The sequence below is a fragment of the Beta vulgaris genome, chromosome 6, assembly GCF_026745355.1.
Source record: "Beta vulgaris subsp. vulgaris cultivar EL10 chromosome 6, EL10.2, whole genome shotgun sequence".
Taxonomy (NCBI): Eukaryota; Viridiplantae; Streptophyta; class Magnoliopsida; order Caryophyllales; family Amaranthaceae; genus Beta; species Beta vulgaris.
Window position 1 is genome coordinate 56,594,013 of NC_079207.1, and position 26,439 is coordinate 56,620,451.

Genomic DNA, 26,439 nt, shown 5'->3' on the forward strand with positions numbered 1-26,439 from the left:
TTATATAACATAATAATTTAAGTTGTTCATTCAACACGAAACTCTATTTCGTTCATCCAAAGATCCTTTTATGTATTTAAATCTATGTAGAACTCTATTTTTGTAAAAAAAAATTTGATGACATGACAATCGTATGTGGCACACTCTATTAATAAGTTGTAGAACTATATTGTATATGAATCTTATTTCGAAGCATATTTCGAGCACTATAGAATGGCACAAAAATTATATTATTTTGAATTACGTAGCAAAAGTTATACACATATTATAATGTAAGCGGTTCATTTCACACGAAACTCTAATTTTCGCTTACCCAAAACCTGTTATATGGAAGAACTCTATCTTTGTAAAAAAGGAAAATAAAAATTAATGACATGACAATCCTATATGGCGCGCTCTATGCTTCGAAAGAGTTCCTCCTTTATATAGGAATTATATATATTGATGATTGATTTGTTTATGTTTTATCTTATCTAGTTTTTCAACATAATACACTTGTACTCCATTCGTTTCCTAAAGATCTTCCCTCTTTCCGTTTAAGGGTGTTTCCAAAAGATCTTCCCTCTTTTGCTTTATTCCTTATTTGGCAAAATAAATTTCCCTATTTACCTCTCATGTCACTATAATGGTCCACCATTACTTATTAATTCAAATTTACTCACTTTTCTCTCCTACTTTAACCCTTTTATTTGTTTATTTATCTTACCCATTTCTCTCTCCTACTTTACTCACACCATGCCCCACACAACTTGATTTTCCTTGGTATCTGTAGGAACAGTAAGTGGGAAGATCTTTAGGAAACGGAGGTTAGCGAGTTTCATATTATTTTGCAAAAGTGATAGTAATATTCATATTATTCTTAGCAAATAACTTAGCTCATGTTATTTTGCATATATTAGTGAAATTTTATATTATTTTTAACCTATTTTCCGAGTAAATATGGTTACTATAGTATACTACCTAGTACCTACGTTCTTTTTTAGTTGCAACGTTTGACAAATTACACTATTCATGTTCTCTTATTTGACCACATTTATTGATTTATATGTTGAACAAAATATAGTCATGTGGGGTCTTGTTTGATTCGTTTCGATGTAAGCTTTCATAATATCAAATTTTATAATTTTTACTTACATACAATTAGAGATAAAACGATTTAAAATTGTACATTGGCAAGCGTGAAAGTCAAAACGTTGCAACTAAATAAAAACAGAGGTAGTATATATTGGTTTTATGAATTTTTGTGGGATTTTACATATCCTTGGGTACTTGCTTCACCAACAAATAGACACCTCATCATCAAAGCTTCCTCTGCTTTCTTTAAGAAACGTACACCAAGAGGGAGAGAATTGAGGAAAGAGAAATCCTCTCACTACAAATACCCAAATTAAACTTTTATCTTTTGTGTAATCCATTAACAAACCCCAACAAAATTCTTCTCTCTCCACCCAATAAAAAAGATTAAAAACAAAATTCTTCAAACTATCTATCTTCCCATTGTAAATTTTATCTTTTGGATCATCTAATTACATGATAAAGTTGTAGACTTTGAAGCTTTTTTTTTCTGGTTAGCATCCTAATTATAAGGTCCTAATTTCATGAAATTTCTTGGTAATTTTATTAATTAGTTGAAAGGATGTATATGGGTGTTGTTGATTAATTCTGGGTATCTTCTATCAGATGTAATCTTCCTTTTCCAGATTTTCTCTCGATCTGATGTGATCATCATGTATAGATATATTTAAAGAAACAATTCAGTTATTTTTGTAGTCATTTTATGTCGCTTGATTTTGGATTGATGACAAATTTTGACTGATGTGACTATGTAAATACATGATCAAAATCAAAACTTTTATTTTCTACTATAATAACTGAGAAACCCACTATATCCCCTGTTTTATGTGTAAAACCTTTGGATCACTCTGTTTGCTTTCGGATTATGTTGATCGTTTAAAGATTAACAAATTCATATTGTTTATTTGATTACAAATTAGTTTTTGTTCTACAGTTCGCTATGATTTTAAGTATTATGGAATTTCCTTTGTTGGAAGATTGGTATATCTCTCGCAAAAAGTTTGCTTCTTTTTTTTCCTGTATATTTCTGCTGTTCGTGCATATATTTGGTCAATCAAATACATCTGCAACGTTATAAAACATTTTTCTCAATTGGGTATCGTCTAATTTCCATGCAATTCTTGTTCTATTTGATTTTTTCATCAGATGATGGCAATCCATGGTATGCCCACAATTTTTTTTTTAGTTTTAGAGGGAAATAATTGGTTGCTTTTTCTCTTAATAAAAGAATTTGATTTTTTTTTTTACTATTTATAAATGGTGGCCTAATCATATCATATGGAGTTATTAGTTTGTAATAATGGTGCTGCGCCAATTTCTGTGCATAACTCGTTTTGTTGTGACTGAAGATTTTGATCATGCTATCTTTATCGTGTAGGTCTGGGAACTGAATCGTGTTGACCATCGGAAAGTACGAAAATTGAGGTAGTTGATCAATCTATCATCTAAATAATGTCCGAAGATTAATTGCACTTAATTGAAATTTATTGCTGTGTATGAAGTTATATAGTTTGTGATAATTTGTTTATTGAATGTGATCTCCCAGAAACTTGGTTGCTTTCAATTGACAAATTAGGGGCACTGCAAAGTAATTGGGCAGTGCCCAACATGGATGCTACAACAAGTGGGACTGAAACAATTCAATATTGTAACATCCCTGAACAACCTATGGCTTCTGCCCTCGTCACCTCGCCTAGACCGACATTCCAACGGCAAGTAAGACATTGCTTTGGAGACTTGGTCCCTGGGGAATTCCCTTTAGCAGCCAACCCTTCAATTGTTCTTCATGTACTTACGGCGTGCAACTTAGACCCCCAAGACCTCGCGAAATTAGAGGCAAGTCATCTAAATCATATTGATCAAATTAGAATTGATGATGCTGCTGATTTGAATTCCATTTGTTGTATGTTTTACAGGTAACTTGTTCATTTTTTAAGCACCCAGCAAACTTTTCCCCTGATTATGATTTATCCATAGCTGAGCTTGCTGCTTTAGATATGTGCCAAAAGAGGGCCATATTTAAACCAATGACTGATGAAGAAAAGGACGATTTGAAGCAAAGGTGTGGGGGGTCATGGAAGCTAGTACTTAGGTATTTGCTAGCAGGTGAAGCTTGCTGTAGGAGAGAGAAATTTCAAGCAATAGCTGGACCGGGACACAGCATTGCTGTGACCTCGAATGGAACGGTTTACTCCTTTGGCTCTAATAGTTCAGGACAACTTGGACATGGGCCAACCACAGAAGGGAACACCGCAGATGAGTATCGGCCTCGCTTGATAAGGTTGAATATTTCCGTTTAGGTGATTCTGATTAATGGCAAATTCTGTGGGTGGGGAAGGAAATTAACAGAAATTTCCGTTGTGCAGGTCGCTGCATGGCATTCGGATCATCCAAGCTACTGTTGGGGCTGGGAAGACAATGCTAATTAGTGATGCTGGAAAAGTATATGCGTTTGGGAAAGAGTCGTTTGGGGAAACTGAATATGGGGTTCAAGGTTCTAGAACAGTGAACACCCCACAAGTTATTGAGTCCTTGAAAGACATCTTTGTAGTTCAAGCTGCTATTGGAAATTTCTTTACTGCTGTTTTATCAAGAGAAGGAAGAGTTTATACTTTTTCATGGGGTTGTGATGGGAAACTGGGTCACCAAGCAGATCCTAATGATGTGAAACCGCACCCTTTATTAGGGGCACTTGAGAACATACCAGTTGTGCAGATTGCAGCAGGATATTGCTACCTTCTTGCTCTTGCCTGTCAGCCTAATGGCATGTAAGCACTTTCTTCACCCTTTTTAGTTGATCTTTTAGAAGTTCACAGTATCTTTTATCCTTAGATCATTGATGTGGAGACTGGAGATAGCGGTTTATGTCAAGTGTAGTTTGCGATAGAATTATCTCTCACATGAGCCTGATTATGTGGAGAAACCCCTAATTTATTTCTGATATATGCAAATAATGCATGTATCAGAAGCATTTTCGGTAGTGAACAAACACCCTTTTTTATTGTTGATTCTCAAAACATCTGCACATTTTCCACATCGTGTATAGTACCCCTGATATATGCACTATTTGCATGTATTTGATATAAATTAAAACAACCTGGTTTTTACGTACAAAATGTACTTGATTTATGGATACTTTGAACTGTTATGATCCAGTTGGAATTAAGAGAGTATAAGTTGTTCTGATATTTAAATCACATTGAGATATTATGACTTTTAAGAAATGTGAACTGCTTTTCACCTTGCGTTTATTTCAGGTCTGTGTATTCTGTGGGGTGTGGTTTGGGAGGAAAGCTCGGTCATGGTTCAAGAACAGATGAAAAGTACCCTCGATTGATCGAGCAATTCCAGGCATTGAATCTTCAGCCCATGGTTGTGGCTGCTGGTGCTTGGCACGCAGCTGTTGTGGGCAAGGATGGAAGGGTTTGTACATGGGGTTGGGGACGTTATGGATGTTTGGGGCACGGGAATGAAGATTGTGAGTCCGTTCCCAAGGTGGTGGAAGCCTTGAGTGATGTCAAGGCCATTCATGTTGCCACTGGGGATTACACCACTTTCGTGGTATCTGATGATGGCGATGTATACTCCTTTGGTTGTGGAGAATCTTCTAGCCTTGGGCACAATAGTGGCGCTGATGGAGAGGTTTGAAATTCTTTGAACTTTGTTTTTTTTGCTGATATCACCTGTTTTCAGTTTCTTTTGGTGGGTGTTTTTTTGTTAATTTGTCAAGTATTTGGTCACTTACATTCACCAAATAACGGAGAAGTTATATTCTCTCATGAGTCATGAATCATCCTATATGAATTGCATCATTATGACTTGTCAGAGTTTGAAGCTCTTGACCACATATTCTCATCAATATGTAAGAAATTATAGTTTTTCATGTGGGATCTTATTAGATAGTAGTAAGTGTTAATGTGTATTTGAAATATATCTTTCTATTATTTTCATTGATTTGTAAAATCGTGAAGTCAAATTGTCACAATGAAGATGGGAGAGATGAAGTATAACCTAGCAATATCTTGCTCTTTTTCCGAGAAATTGGTCTTTTGTAAGAAAACTACTTAATAAAAGCTCATTTTGTTAGTATATTAGGCTCCGTTTGGTTGGATGTAAAACATTTTCAATGTAAATTGATTTTTCATATGAAACATTTTACATGGAAAATTCGATTGTGAAGTTAATTTTCTTTTGTTTGGTTCAATGTAAAAAAAAGTTATGGAAAGGAGAAAAATAGAAGGGGAAGGGAGAGGATGGATAAGAGGAGAGTAAAAGATTGCTAAGGAAAAGGGAGGAAAATGTGTTTTCCCTTCTTTCTTAAAGGAAAATAATTTTCACATATAGCTCATTTGATGGAAAACTTGTTTTACACCCCTTAACATAGAAAACAACAGAAAATGAGAGGATATGGAAAACTCATTTTCATGGAAAAATTTTAAACCCTACCAAACGGAGCCCTACTCTCCAATGTACCATTTATAGGTTGCTTTTGTTAATAGTAACTCATTTCCGTGTTTAATGTTTGTCGCACTTTAATTTGTCACAGGGGAATAGGCACGCTAATGTGCTAAAACCAGAGCTAGTGACATCGCTAAAGCAAGTGAAGGAACGAGTAGTGCAGATAAGCTTGACCAATTCCATCTTCTGGAATGCCCACACCTTTGCTCTTACTGAATCTGGAAAACTCTATGCATTTGGTGCGGGTGACAAAGGGCAACTCGGTACAAAGCTTGGAGAGAATCAGATTGAAAGGGGCAATCCAGAGGCAGTTGAAATTGACCTCTGTAGTTAGCCACTAATCGACCAGTTTCCTACTCCCGCTAGTTGTTTCTAATCAATGTTCATAGCACCATCATCATTATCGTGATCATCGTCTTTGTTCATCATCAAAATTCAATTGCATATGGTGTTTAGTGTTTAGATTTCAGCATCTCTTGTGTACATAGAAAAAAGGTAAGATTTCTTAGTTAAACTTTAATGTAGGGCTTAGGAGGTGCCAAGTAAATTGGTTTGCATTATGGGACTCCTCAAAGATAGCAACAAGGTTGATGCTTAAGGCGTCAAAAGTTTATTTACTTGAATAGTTTCTGGTAACAAATTATTTTTAGCATCAAAAAGTTACTAATCTTTTACCTGATCAGTAGAATGGTCATTTTAGCCAATGCTAATGACCAGGTTCTCGGTTAACCATAGAAGATTTAATTTCTGGGTTAAATAGAAGTTTTATTCTGACGAGTGAGAATTGATAACTAGGGACTATAGGGCTCCTGATTAACACTTTAAAGATAAAGAGAAAATGTAACGAAGAGATCTGATATGCAAACTTCTTAACCGACAATATAATCACATGATTATATGAACTAATAATATATATAGGTAGAGGAGTCTAACTTAATTAATTTATTCTTTTTGAAATAGGTAAAATATTTTTCTTGTTTATGTGAGAGCTTTTTGAGAGAAGTATTGTATTCCTTTCGTTTTATTTTAATTGTTACACTTACACTTTTTACGCATGTCAATGCAAAACTTTGACGATATATATCTCTAGTGTTGTATTTGTAAAATTATAAAAAGTATATATTAATAAGATATATACTAAGACGAATCTAACAAGATCTCGCATGACTATGTTTTTATTCACGTATAAATCACAAACAAAGGTCAAAGTGCAATTTGTGAATTGTGTAAAATGTTAAAGTGTAACAATTAAAATGAAATGGAGGAGTACTTAGGAAGAAATAATGTAAATTGTGGTACTTCGAAGGCCCTAAATATTTGGGATTAGGTAGGTGAATATAAAGTGTACACATTACAAAATAGGATTAATTGATAACAATAATATATTTTTTTTGACAGGGATGATAATAATAATTTTACTTTTACTCGATCTATTTAAAAATGGTTCCAAGTTTTAGGTTTTTAGAGTATATATGCTTAAAACAGGTCATTATCTGTTAGTAACATGCCCGTGCAAATTTGATATCCTAATTATGTATTCCTTTCGTCTCATTTATCAGTGTTAGATTGATGAGTTTGCAATGGAATTTATTCTACTTCCTACAAATGAATATTTTATATCTCACAAATAATACTCTTTTGTTATATTTAAAACGAAAAGAAGGAAGTATTTTTTGTTCATAAAGGTGAATACCTTTTGTTGTTAACTGACGGCTAGAGTTTTGTTTTTGGTGGTTGATGATCATGGTTGGGGGTTTCAAGTGAGTGGGGAACTTTATACAATAAGTATTTACTTACTATTTTGTGCCAATAATATTTTAACATTGATTGATAGTAGATAGAAATATAGCTAAATAAGTTATTATTTGATTCTCACAAAAGGTTAAATCAAACCTATTTTTATAACCCATTTTTTTTTGAGCTCCTTTTTAAGAATCTGTGTTAAGATGAATTTCTTCTAAAAAACCTTCATGGTCTCCTCTTCTTTATTCGTGGACACCTCCTCCTCTTCTTCTTCAGTGCCTTCTCTCAAATTGGTAAAATTAAGAGGTTTGTAGGTTAGCCCAACTCACCCTGTTAGTGTTAGATCGATGAGTTTGCGATGGTATTTATTCTACTTCCTCCGTGTCGTATTAAATGCAACAAATGAATATTTTATATATCACAAATAATATCCCTTTGTTGCATTTAAAATGAAACGGAGGAAGTATTTTGTGTTCATAAAGTTGAATACTTTTTGTTTTGAACTGACGAGTAGGGTTTTGTTTTTGGTGGTTGATGATCATGGTTGGGGTTTTCAAGTGGGTGGGGAAATTTTATATGGTACGTGTCGTTATGCATACAAATTAAAACCTTATCTTATCCACATTTATATTATTTAAGTTTTAGTACATCGATAAATAAGGGTCAATTTCAAGGAGAGGTTTATATAATCCTAAAATCCAAGTTCAACTAATTAAGAGTAATTAACTATTATATACATGTTATTTACTAATATATATATATATATATTCACATTGTTTTTTGGGGGGGGGGGTTACAAGATGTTTTTATGAATTTAAAACAATTAAAGATAAGTCTAACCTACTATTAACAGGTGATGACAAGTAATTCCACTTTGAGCTCATAATTCTTTTAGAGATTTATAAATTCCTAACCTTGATTATACTTCTAATTTCATAAATCCATGATTGATTAGATAGATTAATTGTAAGAATTCAAGTAGCCAAATTCCCCTATACTTCCATACTTTAATCAACATTGAACTAGGCCGATCGTTCTTTCTAATTACCAAAAGTATTTCCCAACTTCCAACGATTATTAGACTAGAAGCATTATAGAACTAGAAGTACATCATTAATCCCTACTTAATCTAAACATATCATATCTTTATGTTTAAATAACTAGTCCAAGTTATATTCTAGTTTGAACTTGCAACCATCTTTGCAGGCCTAAATTAAACTATTTACCACTTGTTGTCATATAACTTAGACTAGGCTAAATCAACATAATCTAATTATTTATACCTAATAAGATAGCAAATTAAGTGTAAAATTGGTTAATTAACAACCAAACATAACTTGAGTATCCAACTACAAACAATTTTGAATTCAACTCAAAATTTAACACCACAATCCATATATACTTCAAACCTCACAATTCAAACTCGATTCAAATATTACAATCCAATTTTGAATTCAAACTACACAATCAAACATAATTAACCACTCACAATCCAAACTTCGAAACTAACTATGAAATTCAACAACACAATTCAACAACATCTTATATCACAATTTGTTCATAATTGAATATCACACTCCAAATTTGATTCAAATACCACAATCCACTTTTCGAAACAAACTAACAAATTTCAATAACAAAATCCAACTTAATTCAACACATACAATCCAAACATAATATGAAATTCAGAAATTATAATCAACGAGTATTTCTCTGTCCTTAGGATAATATTAGCCCCACAATTATGCTGATAGGAATAACTGCTAATTTACCCCATGATTCCTATTAATCTAAGAATGGATTTACAGCAGATTATCAATCCTCCATGAACATGTATGGTTGAGAGATTTTCTTGAGAGAATATATTGTTTGAGAGAATGAAAAATGGAAAAACTGAATGAAATAAAAATCTGCCAAAGGGTATATAATGGATTAAATCAAATGGCAGTTATTAAGAAATTATCAATTTGATATTATCCCACTAATCCGGAATTTAAAAATAATTTAAAAAAAAACAATCTTGGCAGAAAATTAAATACTAATAAAAGGTTAAGTCTTTAACTAACCCGCGCTAAGTGCTAGTCTTTGATTAGAAATATACAAGTATATTAGTAACCCAAATACAAGCACAACCAAGCCCAATGCTCAACTCGGCTCAAGTAGTTAGGTCATTATCCAATTTAATATAACTATCACATGAGTTAATATAAAGACAATAACAACACTTTATTCCTTCCATGTGGGACAAGTACCTACATACAATCTCTCCAACTATATATTGAAGACTATATCCAACAATGCTCCAGGCCACTCAGTCTTCAATATAACAGAATGTGCATACATGAAAGAATCTTTCGATTTGAACTTTCACTTAGTGACAGACATTCAAGACCCTAACAAAATTTATGACAGTGAAAGCTTTTGAGCCAAACTTCTTGTGTTAGAATCGAAAGTACTCCATACACACTCTTCCATAATCATGTTCATAAATAAGGTAGCACTTGTATAGCCATGTGCTCATCCTGGTTCATAAACATTTATAAGAGTTTCAACCCAAAACTCTTGTTAGAAGCGGCAGCACTTCTAATGTCTGGAGCGGGCGCTCCAGGCAGGAGCCGGCGCTCCAGGCAGGAGCCGGCGCTCCTAGCGCACTTTTGTCAGTTTTTCACGTTCTTTAAATCCCTGCCAAATTTGATCGCTCGCTCTAAAACCGAGCGAACGCTCCTTCATCAATGTAGTAAATACATTAATAAACTCTATAACTCATGTTGATTTGAGTCACGCCACCATCAATACATCTAATACTCTAAATCTCCAACAATCCTCCCCCATTTAGAGTATCCATTTGTATTAATAGCACACTCTTCATCACTACAAAAACAACCTCATGCATAAATGAAAGTGTACAAAGACTTGAACTTCCACTTAGTACAATACACATTCCAAGAATTCGTATCCAAATGGTGTCGTTAAACGTTTGAACCACTAGCAATACATAATAAACACTTGAAGGTATTATACACACAAAACTAAATACTTGTTCTCATTATATACTTGACACTAAATAGCCATGTGTCCGTATCACTCATAAGTACATCAAAGTTATGCCCACTAGCTCCTTGAAGCGGCCAAACTTCGTTCTTACATAGGTAGATCTCTTAGAAGAAACATGCTCCTGTGATAAAGCATAATGTCAAGAGACCTATTAAGATTATACAACCTCTTAAATCATCACAGATTTAAAGAACTTTACCTTAGATGATTATATTAGTTCTTTTAATCATCAAATAAGGAAATTAATCTTATTGAACTCAAGACCCAACGTCTTATTGGGCGTTAAGTTAAGATTTCCCTACTTGTGATTTTCAATATGCACCAATCCTAAACCGATTGACATCCTCTTTACCGTATCTCTAGCTAAAGCCTTAGTAAAGCAATCTGTTAGATTATACGTAGTCCGATCCTTACATAGTCAATTGTAATAGCACTATATTTGATCAATCCTTGGACATAACTATGTCTCACACCGATGTGCCTTGATTTACCATTGTAAACTTGACTATAAGCCCTTGCCAATGCTGCATCACTATCACAATGTATAACAATAGGTGAAATCTGTTTTGGCAACAAAGGTATCTCAAACATGAGATTCCTTAACCACTCGGCTTCTTTGCTTGCCGATGACAGAGCTATAAACTCCGATGTCATTGAAGAATCCGCAATCAAGTTTGTTTCTTGGAAGCCCAAGATATAGCACCTCCACCAAGGAGGAATACCCATCCACTTGTGGAGAAATGATCTTCTCTATTAGAGATCCAACTTGCATCCGAATACCCTTCTAAAACTGAAGGATATCCACTATAGGACAAACCATAATCCATGGTTTTCCTCAAATACTTTAATACTCGACGAATAGCTTGCCAATGTTCCATACTAGGATTACTAGTATATCTACTTAATTTCCCTACCGCAAATGCGATATCCGGCCTAGTACTCGTCATAGCATACATCAAAAATCCTATAACCCTCGCATACTCAAGTTGAGATACGGCATTACCATCATTTGGCAAATAATTTTCACTTGGGTCCATGGGAGTTGAAACAAGAGAACAATTACTAACATTAAACTTCTTGAGCACTTTCTCTATGTAATGAGATTGTGACAAGATCAATTTTCCATTGTCTCTCTTAATTCTTATACCTAAGATGACATCCGCTTCTCCTAAATCTTTCATGGAAAATTTTGAAGAAAATAATTTTGTCCATTCAACTTATGACAAATCCGTTCCAAAAATCAACATGTCATCTACATATAAGCAAATCATGACACCATTACCGTTGTCATCAAATTTGTTATACACACACTTGTCTGAATTATTCAACTTGAAACCATTAGATAACACAACCTCATCAAACTTTTGATGCCATTTCTTTGGCGCTTGTTTTAGCCCATACAAAGATCTAATTAACTTGCATACCTTGTGCTCTTGATCTTTCACGACAAACCCTTTCGGTTGTCGCATGTAAACCTCTTCTCTAGTTCTCCATTCAAGAACGTCGTCTAACATCCATTTGATGGATCACAAGCTTATGAATAGCCGCAAGAGCTATTAATAACCTTATAGTGGAGATTCTAGCAACTGGTGCATATGTATCAAATAATCAATACCCGTTTTTGTGAAAAACCTTGAGCACAAGACGGGCTTTGAACTTATCAATAGTCCCATCCACTTTCATTTTCTTTTTGAAAATCCATTTACACCCAATTGGTTTACACTTAGGAGGTAAATCAGCTAGAACCCAAGTGTTATTTCCCATGATGGAATCCATCTCATCATCAATTGCCTCTTTCCAAAAAGGGCATCTTGAGACCTCATAGCCTCATTAAAGTTAAAGGATCCTCTTCCACATTAAATATATATGGAAACTTAGTCACTATGGAACTTTGATCCTTCAACCAATATACATAAAATCCGGGCCGAAAGATTTCTCTTTTCTCACCCTTTTACTTCTCCTAGGTTGTGATAAAGTTGATGCAACATTCTCATCAAGAGTTTGTTCATCAACTTCTTGATCAATTTGGAATTGATCAATTTCAACTCCTTGATCAATATTGGTATGAGGAGTAATATCCTTTGGTCGAGGAATTGATGAATATCTATTTTCATCAAAAATTGCATCTCTTGACTCCACAATACTATGAATTGACCAAACGTCATTTTATTCTATAACATAGAACCTATAGGATTTGCTATGAAGAGCGTACCCTATAAAGATGCACTCAACTCCCCTTTCACCCAACTTTTTACGTTTGGGTTCCAGTACTTTTACAATTGCCCTGCATCCCCAAACTTTGAGATAACTCTAGTTTGGTTTTCTTTTATACCAAAGTTCATATGGGGTAACCTCGTTCTTTTTCATTGGAACTCGGTTTAAAATGTGACAAGCTGTTAAATAGCTTCTCCCCAAAAACCATCACTTAAACCTGAATAGGATAATATAGAATTTACCATTTCTTGCAAAGTTCTATTCTTTCTTTCCATTATACCATATTGTTGTGGTGTATAAGTTGCGGTTGTTTCATGTATGATTCCCATAGATTGAAAATAACTTGGATCATAGAACTCACCACCTTTATCGATTCTAAACCGTTTTAACATTTGTCCATTTAGTTGTAATTCAACTTCATTCTTATAGATCTTAAACTTATCAAGGGCTTCATCCTTAGTAACAACAAGTATACATAACAAAATCGAGAATAAGCATCAATAAATGTTATCATGTATATCTTGTTCCCTAAGGAAGGGGTGCTATAGAAATCACATAAATCACTATGCACCAAATCAAGCAATGAAGTATCCTTTTCCACGTTGTTGGGAAAAGATTTTCTAGTTATCTTTGTTAACATGCATGTTCTACACTTCTCTATACTATGGATCAAAAGAGGGAATCTGATAGGTTGTCGTACACCCGTCAAAAATAATTCCTGCAAAACCTTCTAACAATGTAGTAGGGTAAGTAGGGTCGAATCCACAAAGAGATGGTCGTTTTATCTAGATTATAAGGTACCGAGAAACTAAACAAGATCACAAATATTTGAATTAAAGTTCTAAACTAATCAAACTACGAAAATCAAACTAAAAAGATCTAGGGCAATGGTTCACCATGTTTATAACTATAATCTATCAAAATATCATCAATGGTTCAATGAATCAGATATCTAGAGCACAGGTTAATCCTTGGTCAGGCACTAATGCTCTCAAATCAACATATGCTAGTACGGTCGCTCAACATAATCAGATTTGCTAATTGTAGGTAAGCCTCTAAAGAGTACTATCTCTCGATCTATGACTCGATATTAGCAATATTTAATCAAACAATTGATCAGTTTGCAAGATTAACAATAAAACACTAATCAATTAGAGAAATCAATAACTAATCAAACCACAAATAAATATCAATCAAATCATAGCATATAAACATGGATTCCCAAAACCCTAGATATAAAAACTACTCTATCATGAAATTAATAATGAAATCTAAAACTATAAAAGAAAACATATATAATAAAAGAAATCAATGAAAGAAACTAAAAGAAATCATGAATTAATAAGGAAGAATAAAGACTAGGGTTTACAACCAAAAACTAGAGAGAAAAAAAGGAGAGAAAACTAAAACCTAGAATAAGAAAATAATGTGAAAGGGAGAGGAGGAAAGAGAAAAAGAATCAAAACTCTAATATAAATAATATTCAATAACCTAATATGACTAGAAAAGTAATTTACAAGATAAGAAAAGTCTTAATTAAATCATAAATGGGCGGATTAGTGATCCGCGCGTACGCGTGGCAGATTCCAGCAGAAACAGTGCAATCTTCCGGAAAGCATAACTCCTTGACCAGAAGTCTCCCCGGGGCGTGCCACCTATCGTTGGAAAGCTATTCAAGTCTAGTTTCCAAATCTGTCGGAATTACTAGATTTTAAGAAGTACACCAGAAGTTATGATCAGAAGAGTAGACGTGACTCTTTTTCACATTTCTTCTAATGATTTTCCGCTTCGTTTTTGTTCGAACTCGTACTATGACATATCCATACGATCCTTATTCATTGTAGCTTCTTTCCACGTGCTTCTAATCCTCAAGTATAGCTAATCATACTCCAAATATATTATCAATGCCTGAAATACATCAAAAACAAGAAAACATACCGAATAGGAGTAGAAAATCATAACTTAAGAATATAATGCAATAATGAACCTAAATATGAAACTAAATGCTCTAAAATGCAACCTAAATGCACCTAAAAACTATATATAAATATGACTTATCAAACTCCCCCAAGCTAAACCATTGCTTGTCCTCAAGCAATAAGACATAGACATAGGAAAAGTTGGATAATTTACAATGTAAGACTACAACAGGGCTTAACACTCAATTGAGAACACGAGAGATATAATCACTACATAAACCAAGCATCGAAACAATCTCGAACAAAGCCGCATAGCATATCATGTGTCGCAATCGACTCTCCAATCATACCACAAACCATCTCTCCCAAACTGGATTTAACCAAACATGACAGACCTCACTATAGTTATGTGCACTCAAATCTCTCATGTGTTTAAGGGATACATAATGACTCTCAACCTAAATCAGTCCACTCGGATGAAGCAAATACTCTTTAACTTTGACTTTTTGACTCACTTAATACTCAACAATACAATACATAATGATCAAGAGGACTTTTAATGGTTGTAATGGGGCTGAGGTTCAAGGTATGGAAATAATTTGGGAATTGTGGTGGAAAAACCAAGACGGGGGAGCATAATATAACTGAAAGCATGACCAAGATATATCACAACTCCGTGCAACAACCAACAATCTCCAAATATAATTAACAACCTTTTTTACTCAAGAATTGCAATCATAACCCTTTTTATTTCACTTTATTCACAACTCTTTTTCACTTCTTTTTTTCATTTCATTTTTCACCTTTTTTGTGTTTCTTTTTTTACAAACTTTCATTTAAATTTCCAAGCTCACTAAACATATTTTTCATTCTTCTAACCACAAATAGAGCACTTCAATTCAATACAAACCAAACCAAAACTAATACTCGCTCCCCCAAGCTAGGCTTGGGACAAGAATCAAATGAGGCTAATGGCTTGTAATATAGGTAACAATCAAAGAAAGTCAGAAAAGGCTCAGCGGGGCTCAAAGGAAGGATAATATGAAAACAATAATAAATCTGGAGCTAAGATCATCAAATGAAACGCCTCAATCATATCAAAATCTATGTACTATCAAATATCAAGGAGTACCAAGTCAAAGTCAAGATCAATGCAACAACGAGGAACTAATCACACATGAAAGAACAGAACTGACACAGATACGTCAGTTTATAGGCACAAAAGCTCACTTGTTTCTTTCATAATCATGTATAGGATAATGAATAATCGTCCTTTGAAACACATGAACATTTGGTATTATATGACAAATAACCGTCATAAATCGAGCGAAGAGACACGAAAATGAGCCAGCGTAGAGGAGGAGATGGCGCTCCTCTCTGGAGCGGGCGCTCCAGGCAGGAGCCGGCGCACCTAGCACAATTTTATCGGTTTTTCGCGTTCTTTAAATCCCTGCCAAATTTGATCGCTTGCTCTAAAACCGAGCGAACGCTCCTTCAGCAATGTAGTAAATACATTAATGAACTCTATAACTCATATTGATTCGAGTCACGCCACCATAATCATTGCAACTCAAAACTACGTGACATGAAACCAATATATCTAATACTCTAAATCTCCAGCATTGTCTTGGTAAGTGGTCTTATGCAAAAGTTGACACGGAAGATAAAATTACATTTGCAAGAGGAAGGTACCACGTGACGGATATGTAATATTATTGTACCTTTTTTATTTTATTTTTGAAAAGAGTCCTTGTGATGCACTTCTTGTGTCCCTCACTCGATCATATATCTAGGTAATTTGATGCGTTTTAAATAATTGATTTTGATGCTCTTTCTTGGTTAAGTTCATCGTGGCAGCTCATAAACTCCCTACTTGAGGAGACAAAGGAAATATCAAGGCAATTTTTTGCACTTCCCATGGAAGAGAAGCAAAAATATGCAATGTTACCAAAAGGTGCAAACAATGGCTATCAACTACTATCAACTCGAATTAGTCACTAATCCAACAGGGGAAAAGTCTCACACTTTATCCAGAAGATCGTCGTCACCTGAAATATTGGCCTGAGAGGCCACTTCACCTCAAGTAATATACTTTCTCTGTCGTCTCTATTTGTTTGTTACATTGACATTTTACGGTTTTTTTTTTTTACAACTGAAAACCATACAGAATAATAAACAAAGCAAAAAAGAGAAATAAAACGGAATTGTCTAACCAACGCCCCTACGGTTCTTCCGACACCATTGGGCCAGTTGATTTGCCATCGAAACCTGTAGCCTGGAAACCTTTAGCAATTGACAGGATGTGAAGGTTTTACCCAGTGTTCGAATCCGTAGAATTGTCTATTTGAGCGATATGTCTTGATGATTCTCCGCTTGAAGAAGTTGAACGAGAACAGATGAATCTGTTAAGATTCTAATGTTGAGTTGTCCTATAGACTTCGCCCAGAGCAATGAGTTGAGACATGCCGTAGCTTCAGTAGCTAGCACTGAGAGAGCAAAACAAAACCTGCCCTGTTGCGCTTGTATGAAATCAGGGTCAAAGGTAGTAGCTCAGGCGACTCCTCCCGCATTGGTTCGTCTATCCCAAGACCCATTAATTTGAACAGTTAAAGGTCGTGCTGCAGAGAGTCGCTGCCTCAATTGAACATAGCAAAATCCCAGCAGGGTATTAGGGTCGCGGGATTTCGAGTAGGATCGTGAGTTTGAGCTAAGAAAATGTCATGTTGCTTATCACTCTCTTGTAGTTGGATGACAAGCGACTGAAACGTTGGCCGATGGGTCCGAAATACCTGGTCATTTCGGGACTTCCAGATTGACCACAAAGCTCCCACAAACTTCGGAAGTATAGAAGGCTGAATATCCTCTTTAGAGAAAAAAATTAACCAATGACTTAGCCAATCACGAAAACACAAGTTAGACCCAGTAGGCGATTGAACCCCCAAACTCACACGATCCCAAATCTCAATAGCCAGTGGGCACCATCTGAATAGGTGCCGAGTATCCTCTATTTCAGCCAAGCAAATTGGACATTCGCTTGAGGTCCCAATCTGACGATTGTATAAGTTGTGGGTTGTGGCAATACCATTGTGCCACAATTTCCAGAGAAAGAGTTTCCATTTTGGCATGATGCGCAATCCCTAAAGGATACGAAAAAAATTTGTATCCATGGCAGATGTCATGCTCCTTATATCGTTTTGCTGTTGGAGTAAGATTGCATACCCCGATTTTGTGGTGTAGTTACCTGATTTGGTAAAAGGCCAGAACTCCTCGTCCTTTTGATTCAGATGCCCAGGTAATTCAATAGCTTGTATTTGACGTGCACTGTGCGGTTCAAATAAGTTATTGATCTTTCTAATGTTCCATCCCTGGTGATTGCCAAGCATAAGATCACCCACCTTTAAGTTGCGGGCATCAGATAACGGTGTAGAATCGCGAAAAATTGGGCGACAGCCGTGCATCCACAGGTGAGTAGTAACCCCTATTCTGCTTCCATCTCCCACCTTCCAGTTTGTATACTTATTAAGTAAATCCTCTGCCAGTATAATACCCTTTCGTCCCCAGGAAGGCTGTGTGTGTCGACGAGCCAAGGAGGTTATAGAAAGTCCAGATTGTTGGTAGACCTTTGAGAGGAGCAAAAGCGGATCTCTTTTGATGCGTCATGCCTTCTTCATCAATAGAGCCTTGTTAAAAACCCCTATATTACGAATGTCGAGTCCGCCTTGACCTTGAGTACTGTGAATGATATCACGTTTTTTCCAGTGAATTCCTCTTCCTTGAGTATCTTTTAAAAAAAACACTGCTAGCATGCTGTCAATTTTGTTAGTTATGGTAGTGGGAATTCGGAAAATTCCCAGTAGGTCCATGATTGCACCGATGAGGATGAAGTTAATAATAATCAACTTTGCTGATTTTGATAGATGAAGGTGGTTCCAACTAGTAATACGCTTTGAAATCTTATCCAATAGAGGAGTTTACGGTTTTTAAAGCACATATTTAGCTTATAACTATATTTATAATTACGTATAATTTAAGTAATAAGAAGCTGATGTCTTGAACATTTATACACATGTATAAATAGCCAATGTAATGGACCAAACAAAAGGAATGCTTGGAACAAACAAAAACGAACACAGGAAGATTGTGGTGCAAAGCTACATCAATTATTGTAGAATTAGGGTAAAAGCTTGCCTTTCTCATTGCATATTCACACAATATATATAGGCTATAGTAAAATAGGAAACTAACTATAATACAATGCATACAAATAGCAACTTCCTAAAATATTATCCCTAACACCCTCCCTCAAGTTGGAGCATTGGAGGGCTCGAAAATGCCCAACTTGGACAAAAGAAGATCAAACTGTGACTTGCCGAGAGCCTTGGTGAAAATGTCGGCCAATTGAGCCTTAGTAGACACGTAGGAAGGGCTAATGAGACCATCAAGAATGGCGTCACGGACGAAATGACAGTCAACCTCAATGTGCTTGGTGCGCTCATGAAACACAGGGTTGTGCGCCAAATGAAGAGCAGATTGACTGTCACAGAACAAAGGAATAGCTTTGGGATGATGAACTCCCAAGCTAAGTAACAAGCCCTTCAACCATTTCAACTCACATGTAATAGCGGCCATGGAACGATATTCCGCTTCGGCAGAGGAGCGGGAAACAGTATGTTGTTTCATGGTCTTCCAAGAAACAGGAGAGTTGCCCAAGAACACAATCCAGCCTGTTAAAGAACGACGAGTAACAGGACAAGCAGCCCAATCAGAGTCACACCATCCCTGAAGAGAAAGCTCACTATCAGAACGAAGTAAGAGACCTTGGCCAGGCGAGCCCTTTAAATAACGAACCACTCGAAGGGCAGCATCCCAATGTTCCTGAAGAGGATCTTGCATGAACTGGGATAAGACATGAACAGAATAGGCAAGATCAGGCCGAATAACGGCCAAGTAAATCAAGCGGCCAACAAGACGACGGTAAGCAGCGGCATCAACTAAAGGTGGGCCTGTGGCATGAGCTAGACGATGATTTTGTTCAATAGGAGAGCCACACGGCTTAGCACCCAACAAACCAACCTCAGATATGATATCAAGAGTATACTTCCGTTGGCATAAAAACAAACCAGCGGAACTGCGAGCAACCTCAATGCCAAGAAAGTGTTTAAGAGAACCCAGATCCTTCATCTTAAAACATGCACTCAGATAAGATTTGAAAGTGGTGAGAGCAGCGGAATCATTACCAGAAATAATCAAATCATCAACATAGACCAACACATTTATCTGAGTGAGACCACAAGTGTAAGTGAAGAGAGAATAATCAGAGTAGGATTGCAGAAAATCATACCCTGTCAAAGCCGAAACTAACTTAGCAAACCAACAACGGGGCGCCTGTTTAAGACCATAGAGAGACTTGCGAAGACGACAGACCAAACGAGGATTGGAACACTCGAAACCGGGAGGAAGCTTCATATACACTTCTTCATTGAGATCACCATGAAGGAAGGCATTATGAACATCCATCTGATGAAGCTCCCAGTTTTTAGAGGCAGCAATGGCAAGAAATGCACGAACAATAGTCATCTTAGCAACAGGAGCAAAAGTCTCAGTGTAGTCAACACCAGCTTCCTGATGATTACCCAAAACAACCAATCTTGATTTCAATCGTTCGACCTCACCAGTAGACAAGTACTTGGTGCGATAAACCCATTGACTACCCAAAGCCCGCTTGCCAGGCGGCAATTCTTGCAGAGTCCAAGTACCATTTTCTTCTAAAGCACGTATCTCATCATGCATAGAAGCTTTCCAACCAGGATCGCGCATAGCCTCCTTGAAAGACCTGGGGTCAGTGCCAGAAACAATAGCAGCAAGAAATTTTCGATAATTCACAGAAAAGTTTGCACAATTTACATAGTGAGCTATAGGATAGGGGGTACCTGAAGGAGATGAAGGAGACGGAGCAGACGGAGATGGACTAGAAGCAACGACAGTGTGAGTCACAAAATCTTTCAACAAAACCGAGGGGTGTTTAGCCCGCTTGCCACGGCCCAGATCAGACGAAGATGCTAATGGGTTCAGCTCGGCAGATGGCTGGACCAAAGGAGGAGAGGTATTTAATTCGGCAGAGGGCTGGGCAAGGGAGGTAATAGTGGGCTGGGAAGGACGGGAATCCGGCCCAGTTGAGGAAGAAGATGGCTGGACCGCGCGCGGATCAGACGCAGGCCCAGGAGAGGGAATAGATGGGCTGTGGGACGAATTTTGTGTGGAGCTGGGAGAATTTGTGGGCTGCGATGAGTGGGCAGGGGTAGAAAAATTTTGTGAGGTGGATGGATCAGTAAGGATAGGCACAAAATCATCAAAATCGAAATCAATAGGAGCATTATCCATGGGCACAATATCATGAGGCACAATATTAACATCTTCCGGAGTACTAAAAGGATAAACATCCTCAAAAAACTTCACATCCCGAGACAAAAACTCCTTTGTATCCAGATCAAATAATTTCCACCCCTTTTTACCAAAAGGATACCCCACAAACAGACATTTTCGACTACGGCTTGCAAACTTATCCCCCTTAGTTTTGTGATTATGAGCGAAACAAAGACAACCGAAAACACGAATAGCCTCATATGCAGGAGAATAATTATGAAGAATTTCAAAGGGAGATTTGTTTTGAAGCATAGGAGAAGGGGTACGGTTAATAAGGTGCAGCAGCAAGAACACTCTCCCCCCATAAATAAATAGGCAGATTAGCATGAAATCGCAAAGCCCTCCCAACATTCAAAATATGTTGATGTTTTCGCTCAACCCTCCCATTTTGTTGTGGTGTGGCAACACAAGAGGTTTGGAAAATAAAACCGAAGGCAAAAAAATAGTCATGCAAATAATTGAACTCCGTACCATTATCACTCTGAACTAGTTTGATAGTTTGAGAAAACTGACGCTCAACCATAGCCACAAAAACCATAAACATACGAAAAACCTCTGTTTTATCATCCATTAAATAAACCCATACAGCACGGGAATAATCATCAACAATAGTCAAAAAATATCGTGCACCACAGGACGATGCATGACGATAAGGACCCCACAAATCACAATGAATCTTTTCAAAAATTCGACTAGCCTTATTTTCGCTTAAAGGAAATCTATCCCTAGGATGCTTAGCACGAAAACAAATTTCACATGCTTTATTTAAACTACCCTTATGACCACAAAGAAGAGGAAGCAACTTTACGACTTTTTCAGATGGATGACCCAAACGCCTATGCCACAACTCCAAATCAGAAGAAACCGCGTTTGTCGAAATTTGCAGAGCCGAATCTTCGCCACAAAAATAATATAGTCCATTCCGTCTACGTCCCGTTCCAATCTGCTCCCTCATATGGTCCTGTATAGCACACAATAGAAGAGTTAAATTGTACAATACAATTCATATCATGAGATAATTGTGAAACCGAAAGTAAATTGCAACTGAAAGTAGGCACATATAACACATCATGAAGAATAATAGTGGCAGATAGACGAACTGAACCAGTTTGAGTGGCGAGAACAGTAGCACCGTTAGGCAGACCCACAGGACAAGAAGGTATATCAACCAAATCATATAACCAAGATTTCTCACCCGTAACATGATGAGAGGCCCCAGTGTCAATAATCCAAGAGTCAGAAGAGAACGTACCATTCAAACAATCCTCAGGAACCTTAGAACTACCAAAAAGACCCGCAAGAGCCTTCCATTGCTCGGCAGAGAAGAGCGGGGAAGAGGAAGAACCCGGCGTGATGGAAGATGATGAATCAGCAGGGAGCGTGGCATTGGCCTTAACCATGCCACGGCCACGAAAGCCCCCGGGAGGCCGAGACCCTCCTTTACTAGAATCCTGCTTATCCGGATAACCAACGATCTCATAACAAGTTTCAGCAGCATGACCATGCTTCTTACAATGCGGACATGGAACTAAAGACCAACACTTGGCCACCTCATGGCCAACCTTATGACAATGCGAGCAGACGAGACGATCGGCAGCCCGATCCGTCCGCCCACGCCCACGGCTAGCATTAATAGCGAAACCAACAGCCTCTTGAGGCGACGCATTATTCACCCCACGCGAGAGACGAACCCTCTCATCCTGCGACACGAGTTGGTAAGCTCGGTCGAGAGATGGCAAAGGTTCGGTGGAAAGAATCATGGTGCGAAGAGCCCCATAGTAATCAGAGTACAAGCCCATGAGAAAGTCATGCAATTTTTGAGTTTCACGACGTTGGGAGTGAAGCACTCCAGCCGAGCAAGTAATACAGCACGAGCATTGAATTAAAGGTTCATGTTTTTGAAGTTCTTCCCATAAACAATTTAACTTCCCATAATAAGTGGAGACAGTCATAGATTTAGTTTGTTCAAGGCGAGCAATAGATGATTTTAACTGATGAATTCGTGGTCCATTAACTAAAGCGAAGCGAGTTCTTAAATGAGTCCAAAGTTGAGATGCCTCCCTAAATTTCGATAAAGTACTTTTACCTCAGGGTCTATGGTATTCATGAGCCAGGAGATCAACATAGCGTTGACCGTCGTCCAATCTGCGGTGGTGTAGGGAGGGACAGCAGCAGTGATCGTGCCGTCGAGAAACACAAATTTCCGACGTGCCTCGAGGGCCATCTGAATGTCGGAGGACCAATCATCGTAATTATCATGACGTAACCGAGTCGGGGTTATAAAGTCCCCTGGGCGGTCACCAGTGCCTAGGTAAAACGGCGAGTTAATATTGACAAGGGGTGGCGGTGGCGGTGGAGGGGTGGAACGAGCACCATCATCCCCCATCACGGCGGCCAGAAAAGATGAAGAGAGAAAAAAAATTAGGTAGGCTCTGATACCATGTAGAATTAGGGTAAAAGCTTGCCTTTCTCATTGCATATTCACACAATATATATAGGTTACAGTAAAATAGGAAACTAACTATAATACAATGCATACAAATAGCAACTTCCTAAAATATTATCCCTAACAATTATTCATACTTTTTATTTATCAAAGAGGACTGTGATATTAATTAGGCTAACGAAAAATTTTAAAGCAACATTTATAAGAATACTCCTTTTGTTTGACTGAGGGTACGGTTGACCACTAATTAGGTGCAAATACCTTGTACGCATCATTTCATGCACTTGAGTAGTTGAGTTAAGTCATGTTCTTCTCACCCAGTCTTTATTAGATTGAAACTATTTTTCCCAATGAAATTGATTTACTAGTTATATATCACTATATTGATATTGGAACGAGAATTTAAAATTTTCAGTTTATCTATTAGAGATTTCATATTTAGTTAGTGACTGAACTCTTTGCTAATCAATCTCGTGTATTAACTTGCGCTAGGAAGGTGATGCATGAATACGCAATGAGGTTAAGAAACATTTATGATGTTCTCTTCACGTTGATGATTCACTCGTTGAACGTGGATGAAGAAAGAGTTGCAAATGAATATGGGAAAAAAAAAGAAATTAATGCAGCAATGACACCTAGTCTTGCAAAATGAGGAAGGACTCCAAGTCCTAAAAGATGAACAATGGTTCATGGTAGCTGTCATTCCTGATGATATATTGCTATATATTATCAACCTTGGTGATGCAATGGAGGTAAGTACGAATTCTAATTCACAAGTCATGCTCGATCAGTAATTCAATCAGTAGTCTTAGGAGCAATTTTATCACTTTGACGCTATTTTTATAATGCATTTGCACGCATATATAAGACCTTTTAAAGGATTGACCGACCCGAAAAAGAAAACCCCAACATGAAACCATCCTAGCATTAGGTAGAGCTGGCAATTTGGGTTTATGTTCGTGTTTGGACTTGGATCAATGAAGTTCATAATGTTCACAATATTTATCAAAACTGTATATAAAAATAAAGGATAATTACATAATATGGCCAATTGTTGAAACAGGTCGTGTTTGCATTGAGTTTGCGCTCAAGTTTTTAAGGTAATTTTTGTGTCTCTCAATAACTATGTCTTTTGTCGTGTCATGTCAGTTTTAATCATGTTGTGTTGTATTAGAAATTGTCAATCTACCTAAATACATACTTATAATAACTTTTTCACAAATAAATAAGCTTGTTGTGGTTCACTTTGAACACATAATTAGATGGCTCTGTTGACACGACCTCACTGAAAAGTGAAAACAATTTGATACTCTCTCTGGGATAGCGATAGAGATAATAAAATTGTACCTTTGGATGAACTTATTACTGCTTATCATCCTCAACTTTATCAAAGGGTTTCTCTCTTGGATTATACCAAAAACATTTTCGATGACTATCAATCAGGGAAGACATCGATCAATGCGGTGAAAATATGAAATTGGTCACTTTGTGTGATGGGGGTTGATTTACTTTGACAAGTTGCAACAAATCAGATTTCTTTTTTTCATAAATATTAGATTTATTACTAGTTTTCCACCCGTGCAAAAATGCACGGGAAGTTTATTTTTTGATAGAATTTTGTATATCAAAGATGATATGTGTATATATTATGTTATATATGGTAAAAGACTGCAAGTTTGCATGTCGCGTTTGTTTAAGAGGAAACGCGGAAAAAACCCTGCAACTCAACGAAGTAGATGAACATCACAAATGAATTATTAAATAACAATAATAATAAGAGTATTTTAAAACATTTTGAACTACGTCTTTGTACTGTACATTTATGGTAACATATGATTTTCCACGTTCTTTATCAACTATTAATGTTTTCCGAACCCTTTTTATTGATAACTCTTAATACGACAATATATTATATTATTAGAAATTTAAAATTATATAATACTTCCCTTGAAATCATGGTGTATATATTTATAAATATGTAATAGTGTAAACATAAAAGTAGAGTAGGAAACCAAGTTAGGCTGGCAATCAATTCGGGTTCGATCGAATTCGCGTTCGGGTTCACTAAAAATTTAATAAATAGGTTGAAATACTCAACCCTGACCCGACCTATTTAATAAATGAATTACCCGTTTAACCCATTTAAGCATAATTATTATCATATAAAAAATTAATTATTTTCTTAAAATATATATGAGAAAGTTCACTGTTGAAAGTATGCATGTTTAAGATTTCTTATAATAATTACGGTTTTTTTCACCATATACCCATGGTAATTATTTTTTTTTGCACCATAAATCCTTTCAACTTTTCAAATTCACCATATACCCCTCGCTTTTGAAAAAAATACATCCGCTTACCCTTAATGACTAACGACGTTAATCTTCGTTAGTCATTAATCCTTAATTCCCCCTCTAATCCTAATTAACTAACCTAAATCTACCCCTAATCATAACTAATCTAAATCTACCACTGACCCTAACCCTAACTCTAACCCTAATACCTTAACCCTAACCCCCACCCCTCACCCTTGTAGTCCCCCTCCCCACCACCCCCGTGCAAAATGCACTAACGGAAGGGTTTGATTTAGGTTAGTTAATTAGGGGTTAGGGGAGGATTAGAGCCTAATGACTAACGAAAGTCTAACACCGTCAGTCAAAAGGATAAGTGGGTGTATTTTTTGAAAAGTGGAAGATATATGGTGAATTTGGAAAGTTGAAGGGGTTTATTAAGCAAAATAAAATTTATCAGGGGTATATGGTGAAAAAACCGTAATAATTATGACCTACCTTAGCAATATTTACTTTTATAAACCAAATTTTAGATTTATCTATATATTTTTCGAGAATTTTCTATATATATGTAAGTTAATAAAGTCAAAGCATGCCAATTTCGAGTCGAAAATGTCAACCTCAACCTAACCTGTTTAATCAATGGGTTAATAAATCAGTCAAAATTCCAACCCTAATTTGCTTATTTTAGGTTAGGTTCGGGTCGTATGTCATATTGAGCTAGCTTTTGCAAGCCCTACATAAAGTAGTGACATTATAATTTACCCTGTATAGTAAATGTAAATTAAAAAAAATTAAAGAGAAAATATATTTTTCA

The 26,439-nt window shown here is 36.4% G+C and overlaps 1 protein-coding gene and 1 pseudogene across 4 annotated transcripts; both read left to right on the forward strand.

The window, feature by feature from the left end:
- The first annotated feature begins 1,290 nt into the window (after positions 1–1,290).
- On the forward strand, positions 1,291–6,149 carry LOC104897229 (uncharacterized). Of its 4 annotated transcripts, none has more exons than XM_019250389.3 (7): positions 1,291–1,682; positions 2,453–2,499; positions 2,621–2,910; positions 2,991–3,355; positions 3,441–3,842; positions 4,332–4,716; positions 5,621–6,149. In XM_019250389.3, the coding sequence occupies exons 3-7, from the start codon at positions 2,683–2,685 to the stop codon at positions 5,864–5,866; spliced, it is 1,626 nt and encodes a 541-aa protein (XP_019105934.2). In that variant the 5' UTR covers positions 1,291–1,682; positions 2,453–2,499; positions 2,621–2,682; the 3' UTR covers positions 5,867–6,149. The 4 variants fall into 4 exon arrangements, with proteins under 4 accessions (XP_019105934.2, XP_019105933.2, XP_010682364.2 ...); XM_019250388.3 differs by having other exon boundaries at positions 1,291–1,611; XM_010684062.4 differs by having other exon boundaries at positions 1,291–1,587.
- Positions 6,150–10,918: 4,769 nt separating this feature from the next.
- LOC130591862 (leucoanthocyanidin dioxygenase-like) lies at positions 10,919–24,125 on the forward strand (annotated as a pseudogene).
- The last annotated feature ends 2,314 nt before the right edge of the window (positions 24,126–26,439 follow it).